This window comes from Lissotriton vulgaris, chromosome 1_1, assembly GCF_964263255.1.
Source record: "Lissotriton vulgaris chromosome 1_1, aLisVul1.2, whole genome shotgun sequence".
NCBI lineage: Eukaryota > Metazoa > Chordata > Amphibia > Caudata > Salamandridae > Lissotriton > Lissotriton vulgaris.
In genome coordinates, this window is record NC_141685.1 from 1,954,396,154 (window position 1) to 1,954,422,069 (window position 25,916).

General features: G+C 43.8%; 1 protein-coding gene across 3 annotated transcripts in view; it reads right to left on the reverse strand.

Moving 5' to 3' along the window:
• Window positions 1-25,916, reverse strand: part of BEND7 (BEN domain containing 7) — a 302,748-nt gene that overhangs the window by 218,807 nt on the left and 58,025 nt on the right. For all 3 annotated transcript variants that reach the window (XR_015295595.1, XR_015295594.1, XM_086919666.1), the window contains exon 5: window positions 6,938-7,203. Coding sequence is in view for 1 of the 3 variants with exons in the window: in XM_086919666.1 (XP_086775792.1) it covers window positions 6,938-7,203 (266 nt within the window). In the remaining 2 variants the exon portion in view is untranslated. The remainder of the gene's footprint in view (window positions 1-6,937; window positions 7,204-25,916) is intronic.

The following is a 25,916-nucleotide window of genomic DNA, read 5'->3' on the forward strand; positions in this document are numbered from 1 at the left end:
CTGCTCAATAAATAACCTTTTTATTGAAAACGCCCGTCTCTCTATTTCTCTGCACTTCTGGTGAAACTAAGCATGCACGATTGACTGAGTGAAATAGCCATCTATTGTTTCCGGACTCTGGAGATACATTCCTTATTCTTGGGGAACACAGTTGTCATGTTATATGGTTGTCAGAAACGAATCCCTTCTTGTGTATTCGAGAACATTTTCTAGGGACCTCTGAGCTAGCTGGCATTCACAAATTAAGTCTAACATATTCAATAAAGACCTAGTCGACTTCAGTACTACGTCTAAACTATCGTTTATGTTATTCCAATGCGCAGAGCCTATTGGGAATATAGGAACTACACTACAAGCTGTTGACCTAAAAAGCTTGCCTTGACCATTCTATTGGCTCAAAGCTTTTCCCTGTTTTGCCTGAAAAATGTATGCTTATTTGTGATTGCCTTTTGTTTTTTTCTTGAAGGATACAGGACTGTGTCCCACTCGATCACTTTGTGTTTGATCAGTACTTATTACCTTGATTAATTAATTAAATGTCCAGCACCGACGACACAGATTATGCCACCTTCGGTCTCTTCGACTCAGACTGTCTTCGGGACCGGGAATGCGTCTTCGACGTCAACCGTCCTCAGGACTGGGAATGAGTCTTAGACGTTGATTGTCTATGGTCTTTCTTCGACGTAGACTTCTTCGCCGGCGAGCATCTCGACGACGATGGGGATTTTGATGCATTCAGTCTAAAGTCCTGCGGCAGAGACTTCGCCGCCAAACCTCTCGATGCTGACCTTTGCGAGGGAGGCAGAGATTTAGACGATGACAAGTGCCTCGTCGTTGACTGGTGCTTCGCTGTCGACGGAGGTCGTTCGTGACCAGCATACTTCGAGCCCGAAATAGCTTGCCTCGACGTTGATTTACTTCTCGGCGAAGGAGGCTCTTGCAGTCTCAACGGCGATCTGTCCCTCGACGGTGACGAATGCCTTGCCTGCTTTCTCGACGTTGATATGGACGCTAACGGCGCACATTCAAGGATCTGCTTCTTTTTTGACACAGGAGAGGCAGATCGGCACCATTTTCTGCGTTCTTCATGAGAGGAGGGGTCTTTGTGAACAGGACTGTTCCCAAGTCCACTTTGGAACGAATCTTTCCTCTCTCCAGTAAGGCCTGAAGTTTAATTTTCTCCCTGTCACAGAGACTCCTCTTGGAGAAATGTTGGCAATAGTAACATTTCTCAGGGTTGAGTGAAGCTGGTAAACACACAATGCACACTGACTGTGGGTCCGATTTTGCCATCTTCTTCCCACAGAAAGGACATTTATTGAATAAAGTTGGCATTTCTGACAGAAAAAAGTTGTTAATTAGTAAACAAACACTGTAAAAAGTTATCAGCAGTCAAAAATGTTGAATGTAAGAAGAAAAAATCTATTTCTGACGAGAAACACTCATAAAAACAGACGAGCTCAAGCCTCAGGATCCTCACAGAAGGAGCCGGAAAAAAGAAGTGACCTAACTGTCACCTGTGGTGCATGATGGGAGCAGGGGCTCCTGAAGGTCTTAAAGGCACAGTGTCAAGGGTCTTGGAATCAGTAAAGGCAGGGTGCCAATGTTTTTATTACTGTGATGTTTTTTCTGTTAAGCAGCCTATGGGCTAATTGCCTGCTATTACCTGTCTTCTTTATGAAAATAAAGGGCTGTGTTGGAACAATATTACAACATGTGTATTCTGTTGCAGTGTTTCTATAAGAGATTATTTTCTTTTTCTAGAAAAGTCATGTAATTTTGGCATATTAGCCTATTGAAAGTACATTAGGCTGCATATTTATGTATGAATACATGTTTATATGTATGTTTTGGAAGTACTCAGTACTTGTTTGTCTAAACATAAACATATATATGTATTTTTCATATATGCTCCGGGATCCCGCACGTGGGCGCGATTATTCAGTGTTTTGGACTATTGATGAGTATCTCCTGGAAGAGAAGCCTCTTTCCCTTCCTGTTCAAATTCTCCCTTCTGTTATTCCTGATCCTCCACCAATGCAAGTATCAGAATTTTTGTAGCGGCTGTGATCATTCACCAATACAAGTCCCATACGTTTTGTAGAGGCTGGACAAAATATATCCTAATTTCAAATTCAGGTGTCCAAAGAGATACAAGGACCACCGAGATGGTAGAGAACATTAGAGGACAAACAAATGTGACGTTTTTTCCAGCTGCATTACATAAAAGACCAACATCATTTTTATTTGTATTAAATAAATATTTGTTAAATATTATTTACTTCATTAGTTGATATTTGTTTTTTAGGAAATGGAAAGAGTGACAAAGATTCATGTTATCTCATAAAACTACAATGAAATACTAAGAGACAGCAGGTCATTGAACTTCTCATAGCTAACAAGACAATGTCTGTTAGAGTGCTGGCATGATGGTGATAAAGGAAGACACGTTGTGAAAGGTAAATGAAAAAAGTGTTGTTATGGAGCAGTGTTTGTGGAAGATTAGTTAGCGAAGAAAGAAGGTGATTAAGTTTAGGTTTATGCATTTCCACATTAAATTTGGGTACGTTTAATTTACACTTTTAAGGCATATATACTCCATGTTTTTGCTGCTGGTTTGGATGCTCTGATTTGCTCTGAATATTTTCATTAATGTAGGAAGTGATATTTAGTCAAAGAAGTACAAGCGAAATATTTAAAATGTAAGAAAATTATTTGAATAAAATACATTTATGAAACAGTTCTGTGATCCCGAAGATGTGCATCACTTAGTCAGTATAGTTTATGGATTGCTTGAAGTATATTTACTGGAAACTTATGAATACAGAGGTAACAGCGACAGCACACACTAAAAATGTTCTTCTATCACTTGACAATAACCAAATAATTCTCTTTTTCATCCCACCTTCAGTAATGCGTCTTGAGGGACTCGCCAACACAGGACAATGGAAGGATCTAATATAATTAATGTTTAAAACCTCCAAAACGGAGGTCTTGTTGTTTCACCCTAGGTAATAACCATTTCTACAACTGACCGGACATTCACGCCAGAAACCTCTGCATCGCTTTTAATAGTTCAATGAAAATGCAATCCCACAAAACCAACACAGCAATCACAGTCCAATCGCAAGTGTAAAACATATGTATGAAAGATGCATTCTCTCATCTTATTCAAGACAGCCAAAACAGGTTCTCTACTGAAAATAGGCTTTCCCAATAGTACTCCTATTCTTTCCACCCACTGTGGGTTGTACCACCATATGTCAATAACACAAATATTAATGGAATCAATGAAAAGTGTCCATCAGTAGTGGTTTGCTTTTTTAATCTTCTTTATTCAATTTTCATCGGGCAGCCAACGCGTTTCGTTCATAAGAACTTCGTCAGGGCATGCTGACTGTGTCCAATAAGCACAGACTTCACATCTTGTCCATCTTTGTTCGATATCCAATTATACGTAAACGGCTACTGTGCCGGGAAGAGCAGCGTGCTGCTCAGGAATGAAAAAATCTGTTCGAACTTGGTAACAGATTTTTTCCATTTCCGAAGCAGAACGCTGCTCTTCCGGGCACAGTAGCCGTTTACGTATAATTGGATATCGAACAAAGATGGACAAGATGTGAAGTCTGTGCTTATTGGACACAGTCAGCATGCCCTAACGCAGTTCTTATGAACGAAACGCGCTGGCTGCCCAATGAAAATTGAATAAAGAAGATTAAAAAAGCAAACAACTACTGATGGACACTTCTCATTGATTCCATTAATATTTGTGCTATTTACATATGGTGTTGCAACCCACAGAGGGTGGAATTTTTGTTGTTTATTTCTAAACGATTGCCTCTTGGGAGCAACAGGGGCAGTGGCAGTGCACACCACCAGAGCTAACAGCTCACTATCCGACATATAATTGGGACGGGTTGGCCCATGGCCAGTTGAGAGGTGCGACACACACTCCTTGGTGTGAAGAGTTGAGTTGTTCTAGTTTTGGGCTCTACTCCTATTCTTTGTAAACCTGATCAGGCATAAACTCGCCTCATCATACCATCACTATGGTGGATGGCTCTCCTCCATATACAGATTCAATTATACGCTACTAACACTTGTATTCAAGGCAGTACCAGTACCTGGCATGTCCTCAACCTCAATAGCATCCTAACGCACAATTCACCTCCCTGGCATCTCCGATCTACTAATCATATCTTTGTCAGACCCAACCTACCCTCCTAATAGGCCCTCTTCAGTTACAAGTGACATTCAGGAAACCACCTGTCTCTAGAAGTTCACAATGGCACTGAAACGGTACTAAGTGCAACTCAAAGGTCACAAATGAATTATGCCATGCCTGGCGACTCATGTCCCAAGAGATGCTGCCATCTTAGATGCATTGCCTCTGGATGATGGACTTCTGGCAGTGGGGAACCTCAGAAAGCTATATCTCTCATATACCGGAATGTTATGCATAATACCCCAGCCCTCTAGTGATCTTAAGGCGCAACAGGAGGAAGACGGGTTCCTTCGAGGAGGGAAGAGTGGGAGAAAGCAGCCATACCACCAGGCTGGGCACTGCTGCAGTTAAAGATCATGTACAGGGCATACCTAACTAGATCGTTTGTGGTCAGGATCGGATGTGCTCTAAATGATCACTGCACATACAGCTGTTGTCAGAAGGGAACTGTTCTATATATGCTTACACAATGCTGAAGGAATTTGATTGGGATAGAATGCTGTCTTACAGGTATCAATGGTATACAAGGGCCCCTCTCAGCAAAATTGGTGGTATTTGATATCTGGTGAGATATACCTAAGCAGATATATGGCACAATCTTTTATGGGGTGGGTCTGATGGTTTCTGGTCGAAATATGGTCTAGCGATGGGGTTACGCGGTTACACCAGACCTAGATCAATGGAAAATGGTCACGATGGGTGCTCCCTGAATTAAAAGCTAATTTATGGAAGTAGAAGGTGTCCAAAAAAAAGATGGGAATGGATCTACCAACCATGGGCTGCCATACATTGTGTGTATTCAGGAGGGGGAAACAGAGACAGACCCCTAATGCTGTGTACACAATGTAACATGTGCTACTGGCTGGCTGCACTGCAGAGTAAAGCTATGTCTCTCTTTGTTCGAAATCTTCAATAAAAAGATTAGACTAGAAAAAAGATCACAAATGAGTACTATCCGAACCAAATAATGATGTAAATAAGTTAATGAATATGCATGTAGCCTTAATCAAATTAGAAATTATAGTGCGTGTTGTTCTGGTGATAAGTAGAACACAGGTGTAATGCTACCTTTGCTCTAAAATGTTAAGTTAATCACCTCACCCTTACTGCTTTGTGTACAGTCAGACTTGCTTATTTATAATGTTTTGGATCGAAAGGAAACTACTTCTAAATAAATAAATGGTCTCCTCAGGGTGTTATTCAACAGCCTGATTCCGATTCATCTACAATGAGCTGCTTCCTGAAAAAGCGTTGCATAGCAAGATAGACATTGAAATAAAGTTAAGAAAGGTATGCTGGAGAACACTATACCAGACCAGGAGGTATTGTTTAGGCAGGAAGTAAGAATGCTGCATGGCTATGTGTATACTAATCAGTTTTACTTACATGACAACTGTTTAAAGGGGATAGCAGAATTAAAGTATTTCAGATGTATTCCTGGAGTAGCATTTTAGCGAGCTCGTCTGTAATCACCTAGCTTGTCTTTAGAGTGACAATCTACACTGCAGTGCTCCGTTGTGCGTTTTTATCGCTATGATGCAACGTGGAAGATCCTTGGGATTCAGTGCACTGTGATAGCAACATTGTTGTTTGTTGCAGTACCTGGAATCCAGTGTGGCTGAATATTTGAGTTAGGGTGCAAAGATAGGTTGTGGGTTATTGCCCTGCGATGCAGCGCATTGTAAGTGGTTTGTGTCAAGAGATTGCAGAGCAATGCAGTGCAATGTAATAACATGGGTATTGTCTTTAATTTTGAAAGATTGTATTGCTAGGTTGTACTACAGTGTGCTTGATTAGTGCCGTTAGTACGCTGTGCAGTAGTTTAATGCCACTGGGACAGAGTCCACTGTGGTTGGTCGTCTCTCGAAGGTGCAGTGCAGTGCTATATGTTAGGTTAGGATCCAACTGATGCAAGGCACAATTGTGACTTAGCATCCCTAGCATGCAGTTTGATGTGGTTAGTCAGTATCCTTAATAAACAATTCAAACTAGGGCAGACTCTTATGATGCAATGAAATGTGGTGTAAGATTGTCACTAGATTGCAATGTAATGATATGAAGCACCCTGTACTGGTTAGTGTTCACAGGGTTGCAGTGAAGGCTTTCTGTTCGCAAACAATTACTGTCCCTGGGATGCAGTGCGGTCTACCCAGTGTGCACTGTGGGAGGTTAGTTAGGACTGAGGGTAGTAGCTAACCTTAGATGAACAGTTGAAATACTACTTTGATCTATACCCACTATGCTAGTAAAGGCTGAGGGCAGTTCACCTATACACGAGAACAAAACGCTGGGTTATATTCTACTATTTGAAAGTTACTATGTTTATACATATTGTTAGTACACTGCATTGTTGCAGATATATACAGTATATGCTACTGCCAACTGTGAAATTCAATACAAAAAATATTTACAAAATGGTTCGGATGCAGAGTAGTGCTCTGGGTTGGTGTTCTCTTGGATGCAGTGCAGTGTGCTAGTGTCTACAGTAAAATGAGGTAGGTAATGGTCTATGGGATGTACATCAGTATGGGGAATTGGTGACCCTAGAATACTCGCTGTACAAGCATTGAGTATTACACCAGCAGCAGGAACTAATGGTGTCTATCCCTTAATAGCCTCCTTCTGTAAGCTTTAATTTGGGTTTGGATAGGATAATTAAAGACGGAGACCGCACATAAAAGACTTAGTTCCCACCAAACAATAAACACTTACGTCTGAAGAAGAGGATTCTTGAACAATCCCAAATCCAGACTCCTGGTTTGCCATTTTGGGAGTAGCATGTTCTATTTTAGGGCGAATAGGAATATCAGGGATCCTTAATGGCTTCCTTTCATGTGTCCCTAGACTCGTCTTCTGTGCTACTAGAGCAGGAACTACGATCTTCAGGGGCAATTTTCTCTTTCTGATCTTCTTTCGCACCATTATGGATCGCTGAGCACAAACACAGGAAGAAGGCGGCTCCTGTCGGTTCTGGGCACCTACAGAAAATACATTTCAAAATTCAGTATAGGTTTCAGCCTAAAACACTTGTTACTCAGCCAGTGAAGACACAGTAAAACAAGAGAGGACCCTGGAAAGGAAGTAACAATGTTGTTTTAAAACAGCTACACAAACACGTTAAATATTATATATTTTGTGGTTAATTAACCTTTCATGTGCTGATTCCATCAGCAAGTATACCCTTCCTTTGGCATACAAAAAGGAGTAGATTGTCTTTTATCTGCATCCTTATTAAAGGTGTTAAGATGAACCATGCAAGACATCGGAGCCCTCGCCCTGCATCCCCCTTTACTGCCCTCGGTGGCCCTGTCGTCCCTTCTTCCCCATCTCTCCCCCAACATGACTAAGCGATGAAGCCACGAAGCTGGATTCATCCCGGGATGATTGTCACCCTTTTCCGAGACTCAGAATTTATAGTTTGCTTAGGGCAATATGATGTGTTGAGACTGGTAACTCCAAATCCATACCAACCGTGAGCGGGGCAAATGGTACCCAGCAGTTGTTACATCCATCTGACAATAGTGACCAGACAAACGTGCTGGCTAATGAACGCATCTAACCCAGCCCACGCTAACACACTGGGAGCACTGAAAATTAGGCCTGGGCAGTGAACTTCGCTCCGTTCGTGGAGTTTTCTGCACTCTGGGAAGCTAGCAGAGTGCAGAAAACTGCGCTTCGCGATGGGCAGTGGAGTTTTTCCCCGCTCACGAACGGTAAGTTCACGAGCTGCCGATCTGGTAGAATTTCTACCTGAGTGGCAGGAATACCAGCACAAACTGCAGTTCGCACTGCATTCCGCCACTTGCGGAACTTCGTGGAGCTTTTTGCAACTTCGCGGAGTTCCGTGTAGCAAAACTCCCCGAACTACGCCCAGGCCTGCTGAAAATGCCCAGAGACCGGCGCTCGAGCAGTCCAAGTAGGACACACTCATTTACCCGCCAGGTGGCAGAGGGAACACTTCAGGCACAAGGAGGGGATTTAGGATTCCACAATAAATAGGTGATATGTATGATGGAAGTGCACGTTATGATTATTCACTGTTACTAAATGCCATTAAACAATTATATATATATATATATATATATATATATATATATATATATATATATATATATATATATATAATGTTTTTTTTTTTTTTTTACTCGTTAAGATGAAGCTCTCCAGTTTATGGCCTATGTATTCACCCTAGAATAGAAATAGGCTGCAATTTCCTTATTAGACTTGACATGCACCATAAAAGTGAACGTAATGGGCCCGATTCACATAAATAGTGAGAAAACGACAAGCCTGGATGCAATTTTCAGATTTTCTGTAAGACACAAAAATTCCCAGTAGTAGATCTGGAAAGCTTCACCAGGTGCAGGTTTTCAGGTGTCCTTCTGGGAAGTCATATGGTGTTGCCAGCAGGATCCCATTCCAGCTGTGTGGAGTTCTTCAAAGAGGAGATCTTCAGACGGGGGAGGTTAATCCCTAGGATCTCATCTGCAAGCACATTTCTTTTCTCCATGGGGAAATTCTTTTCCTCGAGAGGATCGCCTTCCATTAAAACCCTTAACAATATGGTATACACACATTCACACTTCGACTTAGGAAAGGGATTGATGCCAGCCCTTGGCTGCAGTAAACTCGTACTGCTGCCACATTAAAAATCGGAATTAAAGGAGGTTGTGATTGAGCACAAACATACATTTGAAGGCGCTTTGCAAGCTTCCAAGGTTAATCAAGTCAAAGAACCCCATTTCCCCACCAACTGAGCGGTAAGGAGATCTTTGCACTTTGTGGCCGAAATCTCTGCACTCATAAAATGGCTAATGGAACTCCTAGCACACGTACAAAAGGTACATTTGTTATAAATTTACACTAATGACGAAATGTACCTTTGTGAACAGCGCCCAAAATATTCCATGCATAATCTAATGGGCTTTGGTTCAGCTTCTTTGGCTTGAGACATCGTCAATCACATCTTGGATCAGCCTACCAGCGAATTTAAGCCTCACTTGCTTTTTTTTTAATTATTTGGATGCATCCTTTTGTCTTTATTCTAATGAATGAAGGACTACACCTGAAAGGTACACTGACATCACACATTTAATTTTCATCCATGCATTTCATACAGAACACAATACTTAGGTTTATGTATTGCCTACAGGCAGCTTTAACAGTCAGTCAAGGACTAAGTTACCAATACATAGAAAGTACACACAAGAAGAAGTACTGAGAGAGTACTTTTGGTCAATGCAATACAAAGATTGGCATCCATGTTTTTGTTATGATTTTCCCTTGGCTGGATGGGTTGTTAATCACGCCTATGCATTTCGTGGAAGTTTAAATTGTCCCATTACTATTCCCATTGTTGATATCTCTAAAAGAAAAAGTTACAAACCCTCCAGTAAAAATCTTACTGGTGGATACTCTATTTAACTGCGGATTTCTCACCTTGTAAATATTTACCAGGCGTTCGGCTGAATCCAGAAACATTAATGTAGTACTCCTGCCCGCCAATAGGTGGAGTTGTGCGGTTCCACTCCAACGTCATTCTGCTCCGAAGGAGCAGCGGGGAGCCGCATAGAAGTGCCACCTACATGTGCCAACGTCAGTTGCTTTCTCAAGCTGTTCGCACCCTCAGAACCAGAACCCATCAGCAAATTAGCCTAGAGCAGTGTGGGGATCTCTAGATTGGGGGCCTTTAGATGGAAAAGAGTACAGTTCACAGAAATGGAAGGGTTGGTGAGCAATCTTCTGTTAGATAGAGTATCAACCAGAGATATTGTCTCTCAAGGCAAGTAACAGGCTGCTTAAATCCTATCACCTGTGGGAACAGTAATGGGGCAATGGAAACATCCACAAACTGCCATTGACGTGATAAACAACCCATTCAGCCAATGGCAAATCATAAAAAACACACATGAAAACGAATGACTCAAGAGAGTTTTAATCACAGACTTATCTTGTGAATAGATACCATTGCAGTACCGCTCTAGGTGGTGGGCTTATAAAATGGCTCAGATCAAAACAGTCTGCTGGAACAAGCAAGCAAAATGGCCCTCTTAACTGACTCAACTGTCGAGGTGGTAGAGCTTTGTTAACATATGTACTGCGCTTACGTGGCCACCAGACAAATGTCCATGACAAGTATTCCATGTGCTAGTTCAGAGGTAGCAGCCTTCGCGCTGGTGGAACAATTTCCGAAGCCTTCTAGAGGCTGCTTCTTTGACAGTGCATAGCATATCTTTATGCATAGAACGATCCATTGGAGTATGGTCTCTTTTGCACGGGCTTACCCTTCTTTCCTCCAGAAAACCTCACAAAGAGCTGCTCGTTCACCTGATGGTCTTTGCTGCAATCTATATAAAAGCTTAATGCCCTTTCAGGGTCTAGGTTACAGAGTCTCTCTTCCTCCTTAGAGGGATGAAGTGGAACACAGAATGCCATAAGGGTGATAGGCTGCCCGACATGAATTGGAGTGAACATTCTTGGCAGAAAGGACACAGTTTCCTCAACACCAATTTATCTGAAAATAATGTTGTATAAGGAGGATTAACAGAAACAGCCTGCAGCCTGCACACATGCCTAGCAGACGTTATGGTGATGATAAAAACCGTTATTTTTATGATGGAAGCTTTAATTTACAAAAGTGCAGCAATTCAAAAAGGGTGCACAACAAAAAAGTTAGAACTTCTATATTCTTTGAGAACAATATAATAATCACAGTACACAACTGTCTGAGAAATTTCACAAAAATAATTAGACATAGGAAAAAAGTGAGAACTAAGTTAAAGTTCCACTGTGGCATTACAAAGGGTGTAGGTGGAAACGTGTTGCAAACCTTTCAAAAGTCTCATCACAACATGTGATTTAATTTAATTTAAAAATAATTTAAAAGAATTTATAAAGCGCAAGTATACCATGCGGTTTCTTGGCGCTGGAGGATGCTAATACAGAGGGCGGGTGCCTAGGACGAGAAGGCTTGCCGGAAAAGGAAAGTTTTAAGGGCTCTACGAAACTCCATGTAGGAGGTAGCCGATCTCATGGCGAGCGGGAGTGTGTTCCAGAATGATGGGGCGAGGACGGAAAATTTCAAGCCTCCCATTCTGCATTTCTTAAAGCGAGGAACTGAGAGAAGGCATTTGGAAGAGGAGCACAGCTCTCTAGTAGGGTGATAGGCATGCATTGCAGAGGAGATAAAAGCAGGGGCCGTCCCTGCACGGGCTTGAAAAGTCATACAGCCCATCTTAAAGAGAGCCCGCTCTTTAATAGGCAGCCAGTGTAGTGCTTTGAGTAAAGGGGTGGCATGGTGAAATTTAGGTAAACCATGGATCACTGATTCTGCACTAACTGAAGGCGTTGAAGGGCATAAGCGGGAACACCGTTATACCCGATGTTCTCGTAGTCCAACCGCGATAGAACCATCGCCATAAGGATCAGCTTAAGGGCCGGGAAAGAAAAAAACCTGGAAATCTTCCGGATAGTGCGAAGAATGAAGAAACAAGAGGAAACAACAGAACTGATCTGGGAGTGAAGTGTGAGATGTTGGTTTAATGTGATACCTAGTGTTTTAACTGAGACTGAGGGAGTAGAAGGGGGACCGAGAGAGGAGGGCCAAAAAATGGGGGACCAGGGGCTGCCGCTGCCACCGGTCAAGACTAACTCAGTCTTATGAGTATAACGGTTGAGTTGCTCGGGGCTATTTAGGCGGAGCCTGACATCGGCGCGATGCGGTAGGGTGATAGTGGCAGTATCACCTCGACCCGCTTGCTCGCCTGAGCCTCAGATCTGTGCTTATCTTGTGCCTAATATATATGCTCTGAAATTGTTATTTTAAAATATTATTGCCTGCAACACGAAATACTTTTAAATCATTTATTTGAAACCTAATTGACTGCATACACTCGCACACACTAGCTGAACGCTTATATTGTGTTACCAGCCTCATTGCAGGTCGCTACCTTGCGCTTCCTCCAGTGCCCTGATTCAGAAAGGGTGGGAGGACACCACTTCCTGTTTGGCCACCGCTTAGCGGTTAGCACTCTAGCGGTTGAGTTGCTTGGGGCTATTTAGCCCTCGCCTCTTTCCGTACGCGCAGCGGGAGCGCGCAGCGGGGCCGAAGCTACGCCGAAGAGTAGCCAAAGAGTGGCCCGTCTGCGCCCGTCCGCGACTGTACGGGGCTAGGGGCTACTTACTCTGCCCTTTTCAATATGGAACATTCAAAAGGCTCCCGGATCAGGTACACCACTCAAACATTATTAGATCTACAACCTCAGGGGGTACAGAGTTTTGTCCGCGATTACTGGCCATGTCCCGAGGGGCCCTTTTCCTGTGCTACATGTAGGTTTCAGGCAACACCAACAACTATCATCGCCGGGTGCATTAGGGAAAACATACCAGTGGCGAAAGGCTGGAAAAGCTTTCTCCTCAACGTTCGATCATTGCTGAAACACCACTCCGAGATATGGGACCTTATCAATAGTCTCACACCAGAGGTTTGCTTCCTAACGGAAACATGGTTAAAGCCACACACCACCCCGTCTATCACTCTGGGGATCCCGATGGGATATAAAATCTTAAGACAGGACCGTCCTGATAAAATTGGTGGTGGAATCGCCATTATATATAAAGAAAATCTTAAAATATCTGTAATAGAGCAGATCAGTCAATCTTCAATGGAAGTTATGATTTTTAAAATCAAGATAGTATGTAAGGAACACTGAAAAGGTGCCCTGGTGTACCGCCCCCTGGACCCAATGCTGGCTTTACTCTGTCCTTAACAGAACTGCTAGCACAACACATGAAAGCCAGAGAGAACTTCATCTTACTTGGAGACTTTAATTTTCATGTAGATATCCTGGAACACTCTGAAACAAAGACTCTATTGGCCGATCTTGCCCTCTTAGGTCTTAACTTACAGAATTGTGGACCCACTCACAGAGGTGGCCATACTCTGTATTTAATTTTCGCTATCTTTTCTACGTTACATTGCCAGCCCCTAAACTTGTAAACTGGTCAGACCATAGCATGTTAGAATTTTCTTTCATGGGCTTGGATAAACCTAATAAACCTCCTATTGCCCTGACTATCAAGCGAAGACCTTGGGATAAGATTACTTCTGATGCATTCGAGAAAGTCTGGAAAGAGCCAGTAATACTAGAGTCAGACGACTCAGAGTCAGCTCTGTCCAAACTCAATGCCACCCTCCTGGATACTATTAACCTTCTGGCCCCACAAAAAATAACTAAACATCCCCCGGTGGTCAAGAGAGAGATATGGTATACCGAACCGCTAAAATTCGAAAAACAAGGGTGTAGGAAATTGGAAAAACTCTGGAGAAAAACCCACACCAGCGATAGTAAGGCAAACTATCTAAAGGCCATGTCCATCTACTATAAAAACATCAAGAAAGAATAGTCTTACATCACAATTAGCTGAAGATGGCAACTCTACTAGAGAGCTGTATAAAATCTTGCAGACCTTTACATGTGAAAGTCCAGATGAATTTTCCCAAATTTTGTGTAATAATATCTCCCTATTTTTTTAGGACAAAATTGAAACCATTTACAAGACAATTACCTCAGCTAAATGCCCTAAGGACACTGAAGCCCCCAGTACAATCCACCTTGAGACACAAGGGGACACCCTACTTGCTTTTCCTGAAGCCAGCCATAGTGATATTCTGTCACTAATAAATAATATGAAAACGGGCTCTCCCCTAGATCTGATCCCAGCCAAATTGACTGCCACACTGAGCAAGACACTTTGTCCAATGATTCATAAGATTCTGAACCTCTCCTTTAAAGAGGGGCAACTTCCTCAACAATGGAAGGAGGCAGTTGTGAATCCCATACGGAAAAACTCGGCACTGCCATGGACAGAACTTTCCAACCTCCGTCCCATCTCCTTGCTGCCTTTCCTGAGCAAACTGGCCGAGAAGCATGTAAACATCCATGTTTCCAGTTTCATAGAGGCGACAGGGGGTCTGGACCCTTCACAATCTGGGTTCAGGCCCAACTACAGCACCGAATCTGCACTCCTCTCCGTGACCGATAACATCAAGATGTCACAGGATAGAGGAGGGTCGATGATTCTGGTGCTGTTAGACCTGTCTGCCGCCTTTGATACCGTGTCTCATGACATTCTTCTAGGCCAATTGTGGAAGATGGCTATTGGAAGTGTGGCACTGTCCTGGCTAGAGAGCTTCCTCTCCGGCCGCTCACAATCTGTCAGCTTGGGCCCCTATCGCTCCACCTCTAGGGTGCTCACTAAGGGGGTGCCACAGGGCTCACGCCAAAGCCCCACATTATTTAATGTGTACGTGGCCCCCCTCGCTGAGATTGTGAGAGAGTATGGGTTCACACCGGTGTCATACGCCGATGACACCAAACTCCTCTTTCCTTTCCACTCTCTTACTTCTGACGTTATGAACAACTTTGCCGAGAGCATGAGAGCAGTGTCCAACTGGATGGCTTCCAACTGCCTCCAGTGCAATGTCGGGAAGACCGAGGTAATGCTTTTTGGGAAAGCCAGTATACCCTGGTCTCCCGACTGGTGGCCCTTAGATCTAGGACCTGTACCCTGCCCAAAGCCGTCAGTCAAAAACCTGGGAGTGAAATTTGACCAGAATCTAACCCTAAAAGAGCATGCAAATTTTATTACAGGAGCATGTTTTCGAACAATTGGTCTGTTGAGGCGAGTCTTCCCTCTTCTACCTGACATCCACAGAAAGACCCTTGTACAGGCCTTGGTGATAAGTCGGTTAGATTACTGCAACGGCCTTTTAATATCAGCTAATGAGGATGCATTGAACCGATTGCAGGCGGTCCAAAACAAGGCGGCTAGGTTAATTCTTAATGCCCCCACAAGAACTTCGTCTAAACCCCTCTTGAGGGAGCTCCATTGGCTACCAATACGGCAACGTATTAAATTTAAAATTTGTTGTACAGTGCATAAATGCCTCTTTGGAGATGGCCCCAAATATCTTGCTCAACAATTTCATTTATACAAACCGGATCGTCTTCTACGATCTAGCAACCAACTTCTACTGGAAACTCCATTAATTAAGAAGACCAGACAAGGGGGTTGTGCCCTATCACTTATAGGACCGACTCTGTGGAACAAACTTCCCATCAGTCTCAGACAAATCACCAACCACCTCTCCTTTAGGAAAACTTTAAAAACACTTCTGTTCCAAGAAATATAATCCCTCTATAGCTTTCCCGCAGAAGCACTGAAGTCTGTTATCCACGGCGAACAAAGCGCGGAGATACCCGTTACGGGGTCGAGTCCAGCGCGATACAGAAATTAAATATCCGGGTTGAGTTTGAGTTGGTTACAATTCATCCAATCCCGGATAAACAGCATGACCGATTGGAAACTGTGGATACCGGCTGGTGAGGAGGAAAGATTAAAAATAAGCTGGAGGTCATCGGCGTAGTTATACACCGTGACCTCCATCTGTTGTAATGCAAAAACAAGAGGAAAGATATACAAATTAAACAATAAAGGGGAAAGGGAAGACCCTTTGGGGACACCACACTGCACTTTGCAAGGAGGAGCAGAAAAGTTAGCCAGATGGACGGCCTGGGTCCGGTCGCTCAAGAAGGAGCTAAGCCAGGCCAGTATCGAGCCCCCCAAGCCCGCCGCCTTGACACGGGACAAAAGAATTGAATGGTCAACCGTGTCAAAGGCGGCGGACAGATCTAGAAGGACGAGGGCCTGAGGGGTGTTTGTATTCAACCCCTCCCTGAGCTGGTCCAGAACAGAGATGACTACTTTCTCGGTCGAATGTCGAGGGCGAAAGCCTGACTGGCAAGAGGCAAGATATCCACTGTCTTCCACAAAGGAGCTGAGTACCTGGGTGACGTAGGACTCAAGGACCTTGCCCAGAAAAGTGAGGAGGGAAGTTGGCCGATAATTTGCGGGGAGGGAGGGGTCGGCCCCAGGCTTCTTTAAAATGGGGATGATGGTGGCCGCTTTATGAGGGGTAGGGACTATACCTTGTCTGAGGGAATCATTCATAAAGGTGAGGGGAGGCAAAAACGAATCGGATTTTTTTTTACACAAGACGTGAGCTAGACGGGTATCAGCAGGGGATCCTGACTTCACACGAGCCAGGAGAGGAAGAAGAGTTTCTTTGGTTAACGGCTGTATATGGATAAGGACAGACCTATTGGGGGGAGGTTGGGGATCACAGAAGGAAGGATTCAAGGGGGTATGTTAGCCTTAATCAATGCGACTTTCTCAACGAAAAATTCATTGAGGGAGTCGCAAAGAAACTGAGAGGGGGGGTTTAAGGGATATCCTATCAGAGGAGGCCAGCTCACGCACAGTGGCAGGGATTTCTCTTGGCTGGTTCTCTGCGGCAAGGATCCTCCCCGAAAAGTATTCGGTCTTGGCATGGAGGATGTCCCTTTTATATTCAATAAGGACAGCCGTGTAACGTGCTTTAAGAGTGGGACAATAGGCAAGCCTCCAAGCGCGCTCTACTTGGCGCACCTCCAATTTTTTTGCTTTAAGGCCATGGGAGAACCACTTATTGGCATCATGGGCGCGTCTGACCGTGACGCGCTTCATGGGGGCCACTTGGTCGCAAGCCATCGAAAGCCAACTGTTGAGCGTGGCTACTTGAGACAGAGGGGCAAGGCCAGATAGATCCGGGCATGAGGTTGACAAAGAGGCACAGAGGGAAGGGATATCCACTCTACTCCAATTCCTAGCCCAGGTTTTTCTGGGGAAGGAAGGTTTTTTTGCTAGGCTGAGGTCTAAGAAAAAAGAGATCAGAAAATGGTCAGACCATGCACACGAGTGACGGAGGGGGCGGTGACCAGGACATTAATAGTCCAGATTTGGTCGAGAGTGTGGCCATGAGAATGGGTGGGGGTATGGACCTGTGAGACAAAGTTAAGGCTAAGTAGAAGGGGAGAGAAGTCTCTAGACAAGGCGTCCTCTGCCGGGTTGAAATTGAAATCCCCTAAAACTAGGACCGATGCATTGTTAACTACCATGTGGCCAGTAAGTCCTAAAAGGTGGAAAAAAAACGGGGATAGGCTGGGGTGGGCGATAGACCAACACAAACGTGATAGGAACCTGAAAGGAAGCGGAGCGTACTACTAAACAGTCGACTGCCAATATGGCAGGGGAGGAGAGGACCTCAAAGTGAAGTCCAGCTCGAGCTATCAAGGCCACCCCCCTCCCATCAAAGTAGGGGGGGGGGGGGGGGGAGAGCTGCCAGCACGTTCGGTAAGGAGTCCGACCAAAACCAGGTGTCTGTTAAAAACAGAAGGTACGGCTTGTAGGAGTCCAAGAGGTTATATAACTCCAATTGATGTTTTACCGCTGACCTAGTGTTCAGAAGGAAGGCCGAGATGGTAGAGGTGAGTGTAGAGCTGGGAAAGGAAAGGGGTTGGGAGGGGGTAGAGGAGGAGGAAAACGAGGAAGGCAGGGTAGCAGGGAGGGAGGAAGAGGTCGTAGCACTGGCCACACCAAGTTCCTTAACCCGTGTGAGAGTGGTGGGGTGGAGTGGCCAAGAATTCGGATACGATTTAAATAAAGAAGGCTGATCCAGCAACTGCAATAAAGCCGAAAAAGCATTTACCAGTGCCCAAAGAAAGTCTCTCCTGGGTCAGGAACAAGACAAACAACAAAACCTCAGACAACTTGGCCAGCAGGGAGTCATTTCAACAGGAGCTGTACCAAGCCGCATATTTGTCCCAACGATTGGCGTACGCTGATTTTGTAGCGGAATGTTTCACAACCAAGATGACAAACAACCGGAGGAGGAAGGTTAAAAGAGGCTTACTGCCACCACTCAATATCAAGTATGGAGACTGAACTTGCGCAGTTCTGGGTGCCATACCCTGCCCTGCTTCTGCGACAGATTATCCTCGTAAGAGTACAGATGCTCCTGGCCAGGAGTAACGGGCAGCACGCTATCCAGACTCAGGGTTTGGCTAGCGGGAGCATTTTGAATTCGTCTTTCGGCAGTAAGACATTGAGGGAGGAGGGCTAAATTAGGACAAAAGACTCTGACCTTCTTTAGCACCAGGAACTAATGGTAGTAACACCCAGTTCAAACTTCTGATGCCGGAAGCCTTAAAATGACTGCTTTGGCCAAAAGGGCCTTCACTTCCATCTGCAACACCTACATGTGGACATCATCAGCCGCCCAGGAAGTGGTGGAAGGTGTGGTGGAGTGGAAAGAAAGCCATTGGTTTGAGGCAGTTAAAACATTTACCACCATTAGAGATGGCTGGAAATATAGAAGTATATCAAGTTGCAGTGAAGCAATTACATGAAAGGTACGGGATGTTGTACTAGAAAGATTTAAATGTGATTCTATGTCAGGACCAAAGGCTCAGATTATGCTTAACTCTCATTTATTCCACTGAGCAGCCTTAAACAACACATTTTCATTGTGTAGGAGGCGCTCCCATTGCATTGCTGGCATTCCTTGACGCACATCTATCCTCTACTGACAGTTTTCTCTTCTGTTGTCAGGCAGGGGCTGTCATTGCAGTGAGAGCCTGAGGGGCACCTAGGACTGCCTTCCTCACATTCCCTCACAGTTACTAGCTCCAGATAAGCAGTTTGTCCGCAGAGCACTTCTTTTCCCTAAGGCCAGTGTAGTTAGAGAACGTGTAGAATAAAGGTTGCTAATAAGCATTGGCGGTGGCAAATTTAACAAGGCCGGCCAGTGAGCATTTGTTACTACTTTTGACCTATATAACTGCAATATTGGCCTCCATCTTTAACCTGATCATCCATGGCAGGTGTGGTTAATGCCTATTAGGAGTCTGTGGAAAAGGAGCAATTGTTGCTCTCTATTTAGGAGGAGCTAGTGGATACCATAGATGCATCTCTAGAAAGGGTGATCTCTTTGGCTGATGGACCAAGCCAGAGTAGACCCTGGCAACCAGAGAGTGGCACCAAGAAACCCAGACTGGAGGCCTCAGACAACCAAGACTCAGCGGGTATACCGGGCATGTTGAACCAAGCAGACATTTATCATCTCCCCTCCATGGACTGGATCTCGGTGCCAGAGGCAGCGCAGCGTATGGCCAGCCGCATTAGTAAACCCATGGACCAGGAGGTCCAGGCACACCTAAGGCTGGAATGCCCAAAGCCCTCATTGGCCATTAAGGTGGTAATACCTCGGAAATCAACACCAGGATGGGGACATTCATCACTAAGTTCTACAAAGACCCTTAGAAGGGTCTGAACTGTTCCTGGAGTTTCTATAAGGATAAGGTCTTCGATGTTTTGGGGTCTCTTACAAAAATATTGGATTTGGCAGAAGATGCCAGGGAGTCAGGCCGTTTGATCAATCCTTCGATTTTTCAGGTTGGGATCAGAGGGACCTATGTTTATTGGGTAATGCAAATTGTGCATTATCAACAGAGTGTTACCCTTCCTTATTAATCAAAATTAAACCTAGGCTTGGTGAATTGGCCACCACTGAAGCCAGTCCAGTAGCAAATGGGGGTCTCTTCTGAGAAACTTTTATCTAAGAGTGGTCTTGCTTTGTCAGTAGCTTCTCATCTCTGGACAAGCCCTACAGTCTATCAAGAAGGTCTTCCGCCATGACATTTTTGGAGGGGCTGGAAGAGGAAGGGGGCCCTCCTCCAGCTACTCATAACTCCAGCCCCCCTAAACTGCAAACCAGGTGTTCCATCCAGTCACAAGACCACATGAAAATTCGGAGGGTTCTACCCCTCAAGAGGTTGTGGCGGCAAAGGAAATTTCAGTGGAGCCAGCAATGCACCAGTTGGCACCACTTGTAAGTGATATCCCTTCTTCCCTACGAGGGGTGGGAGATTACAATGGTTCAGCCAAGAATGGGCGTCCATAACAGGGGATGAAAGAATGCTTTAAACCATGAAAGGTTTTCACATAGAATTTTTCGTTACAGCACACCAACACTCCCTAGTTTTCTCGCAAGAAAGGACAAAGGTGATAAACCAAGAGGTGAGAGACCTTCTTGAGAAAGGGGCCATTAAGCATTTGACTCTTCACCCCAGAGGTTTCTTTAGCAATACTTTTCTGGTAGAGAAAAAGGACAAGGGATTCAGACCAGCCAAAAATCTCCAAGATTTCAGTTGTGGGTGATATACAGTTTTTTCAGAATGTAGGGCATACACATACTAAGGGATCCTCTGCTGCCCAAAGACTGATTGGCACGGCTCGATTAAAAGGACGCCCACCTCGCTATCCTGATTTTTCCTCCCACAGATGGTTCCTACAATTCGAGTGGGATGGTAAAATCTTCGAATTCACATGTCTGCCATTCGGTGTGTCCTCAGCATTATGGTGCATACCTGGATGACATCCTTCTGATGTACCAGGAAAAATTTATTTTACTCTCTCAATTTCGGATGACACAGTCTTGGTTACAAGATCTAGGATTCATACAGAACGATCAGAAGTTGGACTTTGTGCCGACACAGCAGATATGTCCTTTCTGGGGTTTGCGGTAGACGCATTGCACCAGTGCCTCTGGTTACCCCAGAAGAAGATGTTCCTGATTTGTCAGGAGTTGTGGAAAGCCTTGCAAAGGGCAAAGTTATCTATCCGACATCTGGCCTAGATCGTGGGCCTTCTATCCTCGTCGATCCAAGCAATCTTTCCAAGCCCATTGTATGACCGGGCCCTACAACGCCTTAAGACACACCACCTCGGGAGGGACCTGACGTAAGCGCAGATTTCTCTTTCCCAGAAACCTGAATGGAGCTTTAGTAGAAGCTCTTCATATGCAGGTCTGGTAGGGCAGAGTCCTATTTGAATCAGCTCTAGATCTGTTGATCAAATTGGGTGCCAGTCGTCAAGGATGGGGCGCTCGCTGTGGGGATTTTACCACAGTCAGACAGTGGTCAGGTCAAGAAGAGACTCTCTGCATCAACTGCCTGGAACTCCTCGCTGGATCCTCAACGGTTCGAAGTTTGGCGCACAACAAAGAGTCCTGCGCCCTCTTGTTGAACATATCAGCGGTGAGATATCAAATGCTAAGGAGGCGCAAGATCCAAGGTACTGGCAGATTTGGCCAGGGACTTTTGGAACTATTACCTGGATCACAAATTGTCGGTTACGTTGGAATATCAGCCAGGGAAACTCAATCAGTCAGCAGACTAGCAGTCCAGACACCTAAAAGAGTATACAAAAGAGACAATTGCAGAACAAATCAAAACATTCACCCCCAGTCAAGAGATCTGGGTTAAATCCATCATTCTTTTGCTCACCATGCCACCCCAGTTTAGATCTGACCATATGCAAATCAGTCTTGACGCTGTGCCTCATGGGAACAGTCCAGTCTGAACTGCCAAGCCAGGTCCTCCTGGACTGGAACCAAGCATCCTAGGACAGGTTTCGGGTTTTTACCCCAAATCAGCCAGGATAGCTTGACTCCAGTGGCACAGTGAGCCTGGGGTCCACGTCTGAGCATTCCTGGAACACTTAGGGCGAGAAAGTAAAAAACACACAATTGATGGACGGAATGCACAATGCAAATGGGACAGGTATGCCCAGACGTGGGTCCTGTGCTCTCCATGCCACTGGAGTCAAGCTATCCTGGCTGATGAGGGGTAAAACCCCGAAACCAGTCCTAGGATGCTTGTTTCCAGTCCAGGAAGGTATTGGCCTGGCAGTTCGGGCTGGACTGTTCACATTGGGAGCAGGGTCAAGACTTATTTGCATATGGCTCGGTTCAAACTGGAATTGCATGGGGAGCAAAAAAACGATGGATTTTTCCCAAGATCTCTCTACTGGGGTGAATGTATGACATTGTTCTGCATTCTGTCCATTAATAATTCTTTTTGCACCTAAAGGAGTACAGCGCCTTGAAGATGGATCCTTCTCTTTTTCAGAGTTTGAGGACGTGTGGGGCCCATGCCAAATTGACCTTTTTGCGTCACAACTCAAACACCAACTTCCCAGCTTCTTCAGCTGGCATCTGGTTACGCTGGCGGAACCGATGGATGCCTTCCTCCAAAATTGGGGCCTGTTCAGGGAGTATACATTTCCCCCATTCTCAATGATAGCCAGGCTTATGGCATTGTTCAGACATCAGAAGGTAGAGATAATCCTGAAGAGATCACTTTTAAAATCACAAGTTTGGTATCCAGTTCTTGTGGAACTTTCTATGGATTTTCCAATCCTACTTTCCCCGACTCTTCTTTTCATGACAGATCCTCATGGCAAGTTGCACCAACTGGTTCAGGAAAGGACTCTCAGACTAATGGTTGGAGGATTACAGGTGACGTTGTGAGGTCCCAGGCCTTTCGTCACATGCTACTCCACCTTATCAAAAGAGCCTAGGAAGACTCTGTCACGCGATATGGCTTGGTGTGAAGAAGATGGGCACGCTGGTGTCTGCAATAGGGTTTGGATCCAGTGGGGGTGGATGCAGTGCAGACTGTCAATTTCCTAACAGAATTTGTGGAAAAAGAGTTGGCTTATCGCACTGGAAGAAGCCCCAGGCCGGATGGCCATGTAAGGGGGCGAAACACGTGTTGGCTGTTTCTTCCTTTCACCCACTGTGATGAATAGAGTGCGAATAAAACTTACAAACATCTCATGAAAAACCATTGCGTTATTGGAATCTTTTCCAGAAAATTTTCAGATGAAAAGCTTCTTGCCCAGACAATCTACTAGTTTTGCCTTGATTAGGGAAGAGATATTGTGTGCTCCTTGTTTGAAAGCATTCTTGCTGGAAGCTAATTGTGGCACTGAAGTAGAGGACAGTCATATGGTGTAGGTGCAGTCTTGCCACAGAATAAGCATGAGAATTAATGGGTTATAGGTTATGCCTCACACACTTACTCCGGCTGAAAGAAATTACTGAACCATAGAATGAGTATTGTTGGCGGCTACCTGGGTTGCAGAATGTTTCAGATTGCATGTGTCATGTAAGATGCTTAAGATTCGAACTGACAATAATCCATTGAATAATTATTTCCACTTCAGTGTCTTAAAATGTTAAACACATAGACTAGCAAGGTTAGCGTCCAAATTACAGATGTACACTATGAAACTGAATGTGTTCCAGGAAGAAATAATACAGTTCCCAACGGACGGTCACATATTTCGGTAGGCAATAATACTGATGGTCTGGAACGTGATAATTTTGAATGTTAAGTGGTGTTTACATATTCAGATACTTCATAAGGTACAGATGAGCTGAGAGGAAGTGAATTGACTGAGAAAGTATGGATGAGAGAGCTGCAAAAAGAATTGAGACTATCAAAGCTTTTATTCCAATGGGTTGACTTCGTGAGAGAATGATGAAAGCTAATGTTTATTGCAAAGTGAAAGAAGAATTATCATTATATAACAAAATTATTTTAAGAGGAGATAAACATTGTTCCTTCCATTTGTGTTTCGAACATCATTATAAGAATGAGTCATTTCCAATACCAAGAGGAAAGTTAAAGAGAATTTCTGGTGATCAGACATTGTTAGTATGGTTTGTTGGTTGATAAGGGACTGTAGCCCGTTTTGTAGTAGAGATTAGACGGGCATGCCCTGTAAGATACCTTTGAAGACTGTTACATTGCCCGTTAGACCTTGGAGTTAAGTTGCTATTCATTTTATGTGGCCATTTTCAAAGCTACCTTCCAAAGAATCTCATGCTATCGTCTAGGTTGATTATTATTTTAAGTGGCCTGGGGTGTGTGTATGGTGAACAATATTATCTAATAATGTAGTAATACATTTCTTTGTTTTTGCAGTAAAGGACTTTTTGAGGTATCTGTTTCTGATCATGGAGGGCAACTAAAATCAAACTAAAATGCAAATGTTTACGAACAACTGTGGCATTAGACATTTTGAAGGGGTTTTATATCATCCCGAGGCTAATGGTCAGGTTGAGCAGTTTAATGGCATTATAAAGAAGTCCATACAGTTGGCGCCTAAACCAGGGTTACAGTAGAAGAATTTGTTACAAGTTATGTTATCATACATAATTACACCCCATTCTATGACAGGTAAAATGCCTTGTGAACTTTTAAGAGGGAGGAAACTTACTACTAGGTTGGGTCCATGGTGGGTAATTAAAAAATCTACTTTGTCAAATTGAATGTTGTGATGAAGGAGGTGGAATCATAGCAGACAAGGTCAAAACAAATCGAAGTTTAGCATTCCCAGTGAGGAGATTTGACAATTTGTAAGGGTCAGGAAACCAGGTAAAGTGGAAAAAGGTATACCTCATTTGTCACCACTGAGAGAGCCACTGAAAGTTGTCAAGGTTTAGGGTGTGAAATATATGTAATGTTCCCTAGGGGTGAAGGGATGAGCAACTACATGCTCAGGATGGAATGTGTGGAGTTGCTGCTGAGTGGAGTCTGAGTTTGGTGTTGTGGCGATCTGTGTTTCTCAGAGTGTGATTGATAACACGAATGACAGTAACCTCCAAATACACAATGTTCTTTAGTTTCTCATTGTGCAGGAGAGAAAGTTTCCTGGACACTTTCCCAAATGATCATGTATATATTTGCCTAGAGTTATCTTTTATTCCTCTTTACCAATGATTCCAGTTATTTGTTAAGGTAAACATGTGTGGTGAGAATAGGTATTTGGGGAATGTTGAAAGTAGAATGGTGTGGAAACTATCTTAGTTGGCAGTTGCAGCTGGTGGTTCTCTTCTGAGGCTGCAGGTTGGCGCTGCTCCATTTTCACTGGAGAATTGTAAAATATACAGGAATCAAACTTACTTGGTTTGTATTGCATTCTCCAACTTAACATATGGCTAATATCGCAAAGTTATCAAAATGAGAGGACAGTATTGCTTGCTGTCATATTCCACCAACCTCAATGCAGGGATACATACCTATGTCAAGTACATAACAAAATGTATTAACCATTATAGTCCCATACCATACTAAGATTTGAGCAGTGGGGTCAGAGGATCACGAAACTTCTGTTTCCAGAAAAAAATGAGTGAAATGAATGGTGATATCACCTAGTTAGTTCAAATCTCTTGTGCATGCAGTACTTTTTCTTATATCGACTAAGTTACACACATGAACGATTACATACAGATTCTCAACAGGAAACAGAGTCAAAGTACCAGATGTTAATATTCTGCAGGCACCTTAGGGCATATTGTATGGGAATGTTAAAAAATACAAATATTTAGGCTGTTTGTGCATGATAATCTGGAAGAAGCACTAGGGGAGCAACTATATTATGATCCATGCACGACTAACAGAGTGCTAACAAAATTGTGGTGGCAGCCCAAACAGAAAAAAAAGAATCTCCTTTTGGTTCTTGGTAACAAGATCCATCACTGCCATGAAACGGAGATCAGCAGATCTCCCCCTCAAGGATGAAGCGAGTCTCAAAGAAGAAAGGATCATGACAATGGAGTAACTTTATTTCCAACGAATTGGGCTCCCTCGAAAATTTAAGAATATCTATGATCCATCTAAGGAATGGGTTGAAAGCTGTAAACTTAAAAGAACTTAAAATTATCACAAAAATGTAACATGATGCAAATTTTTTTTGATAATCTATCAATATTCATATTTGCAGCAAGGGCGTTCTATGCTCCAGCTATTTTGTGCTGAAAGGTGAATAATATGTTTTTGTTCAGTTATGAGCACTTCTGAATAATAAAACATAGGACTGGTGTTTACTAATGCTGTTCTGCTTGGTCACTATAAATGAGAATGGATTTAAAAACAAACCTAGACGAAAACCTTCTTCAGAG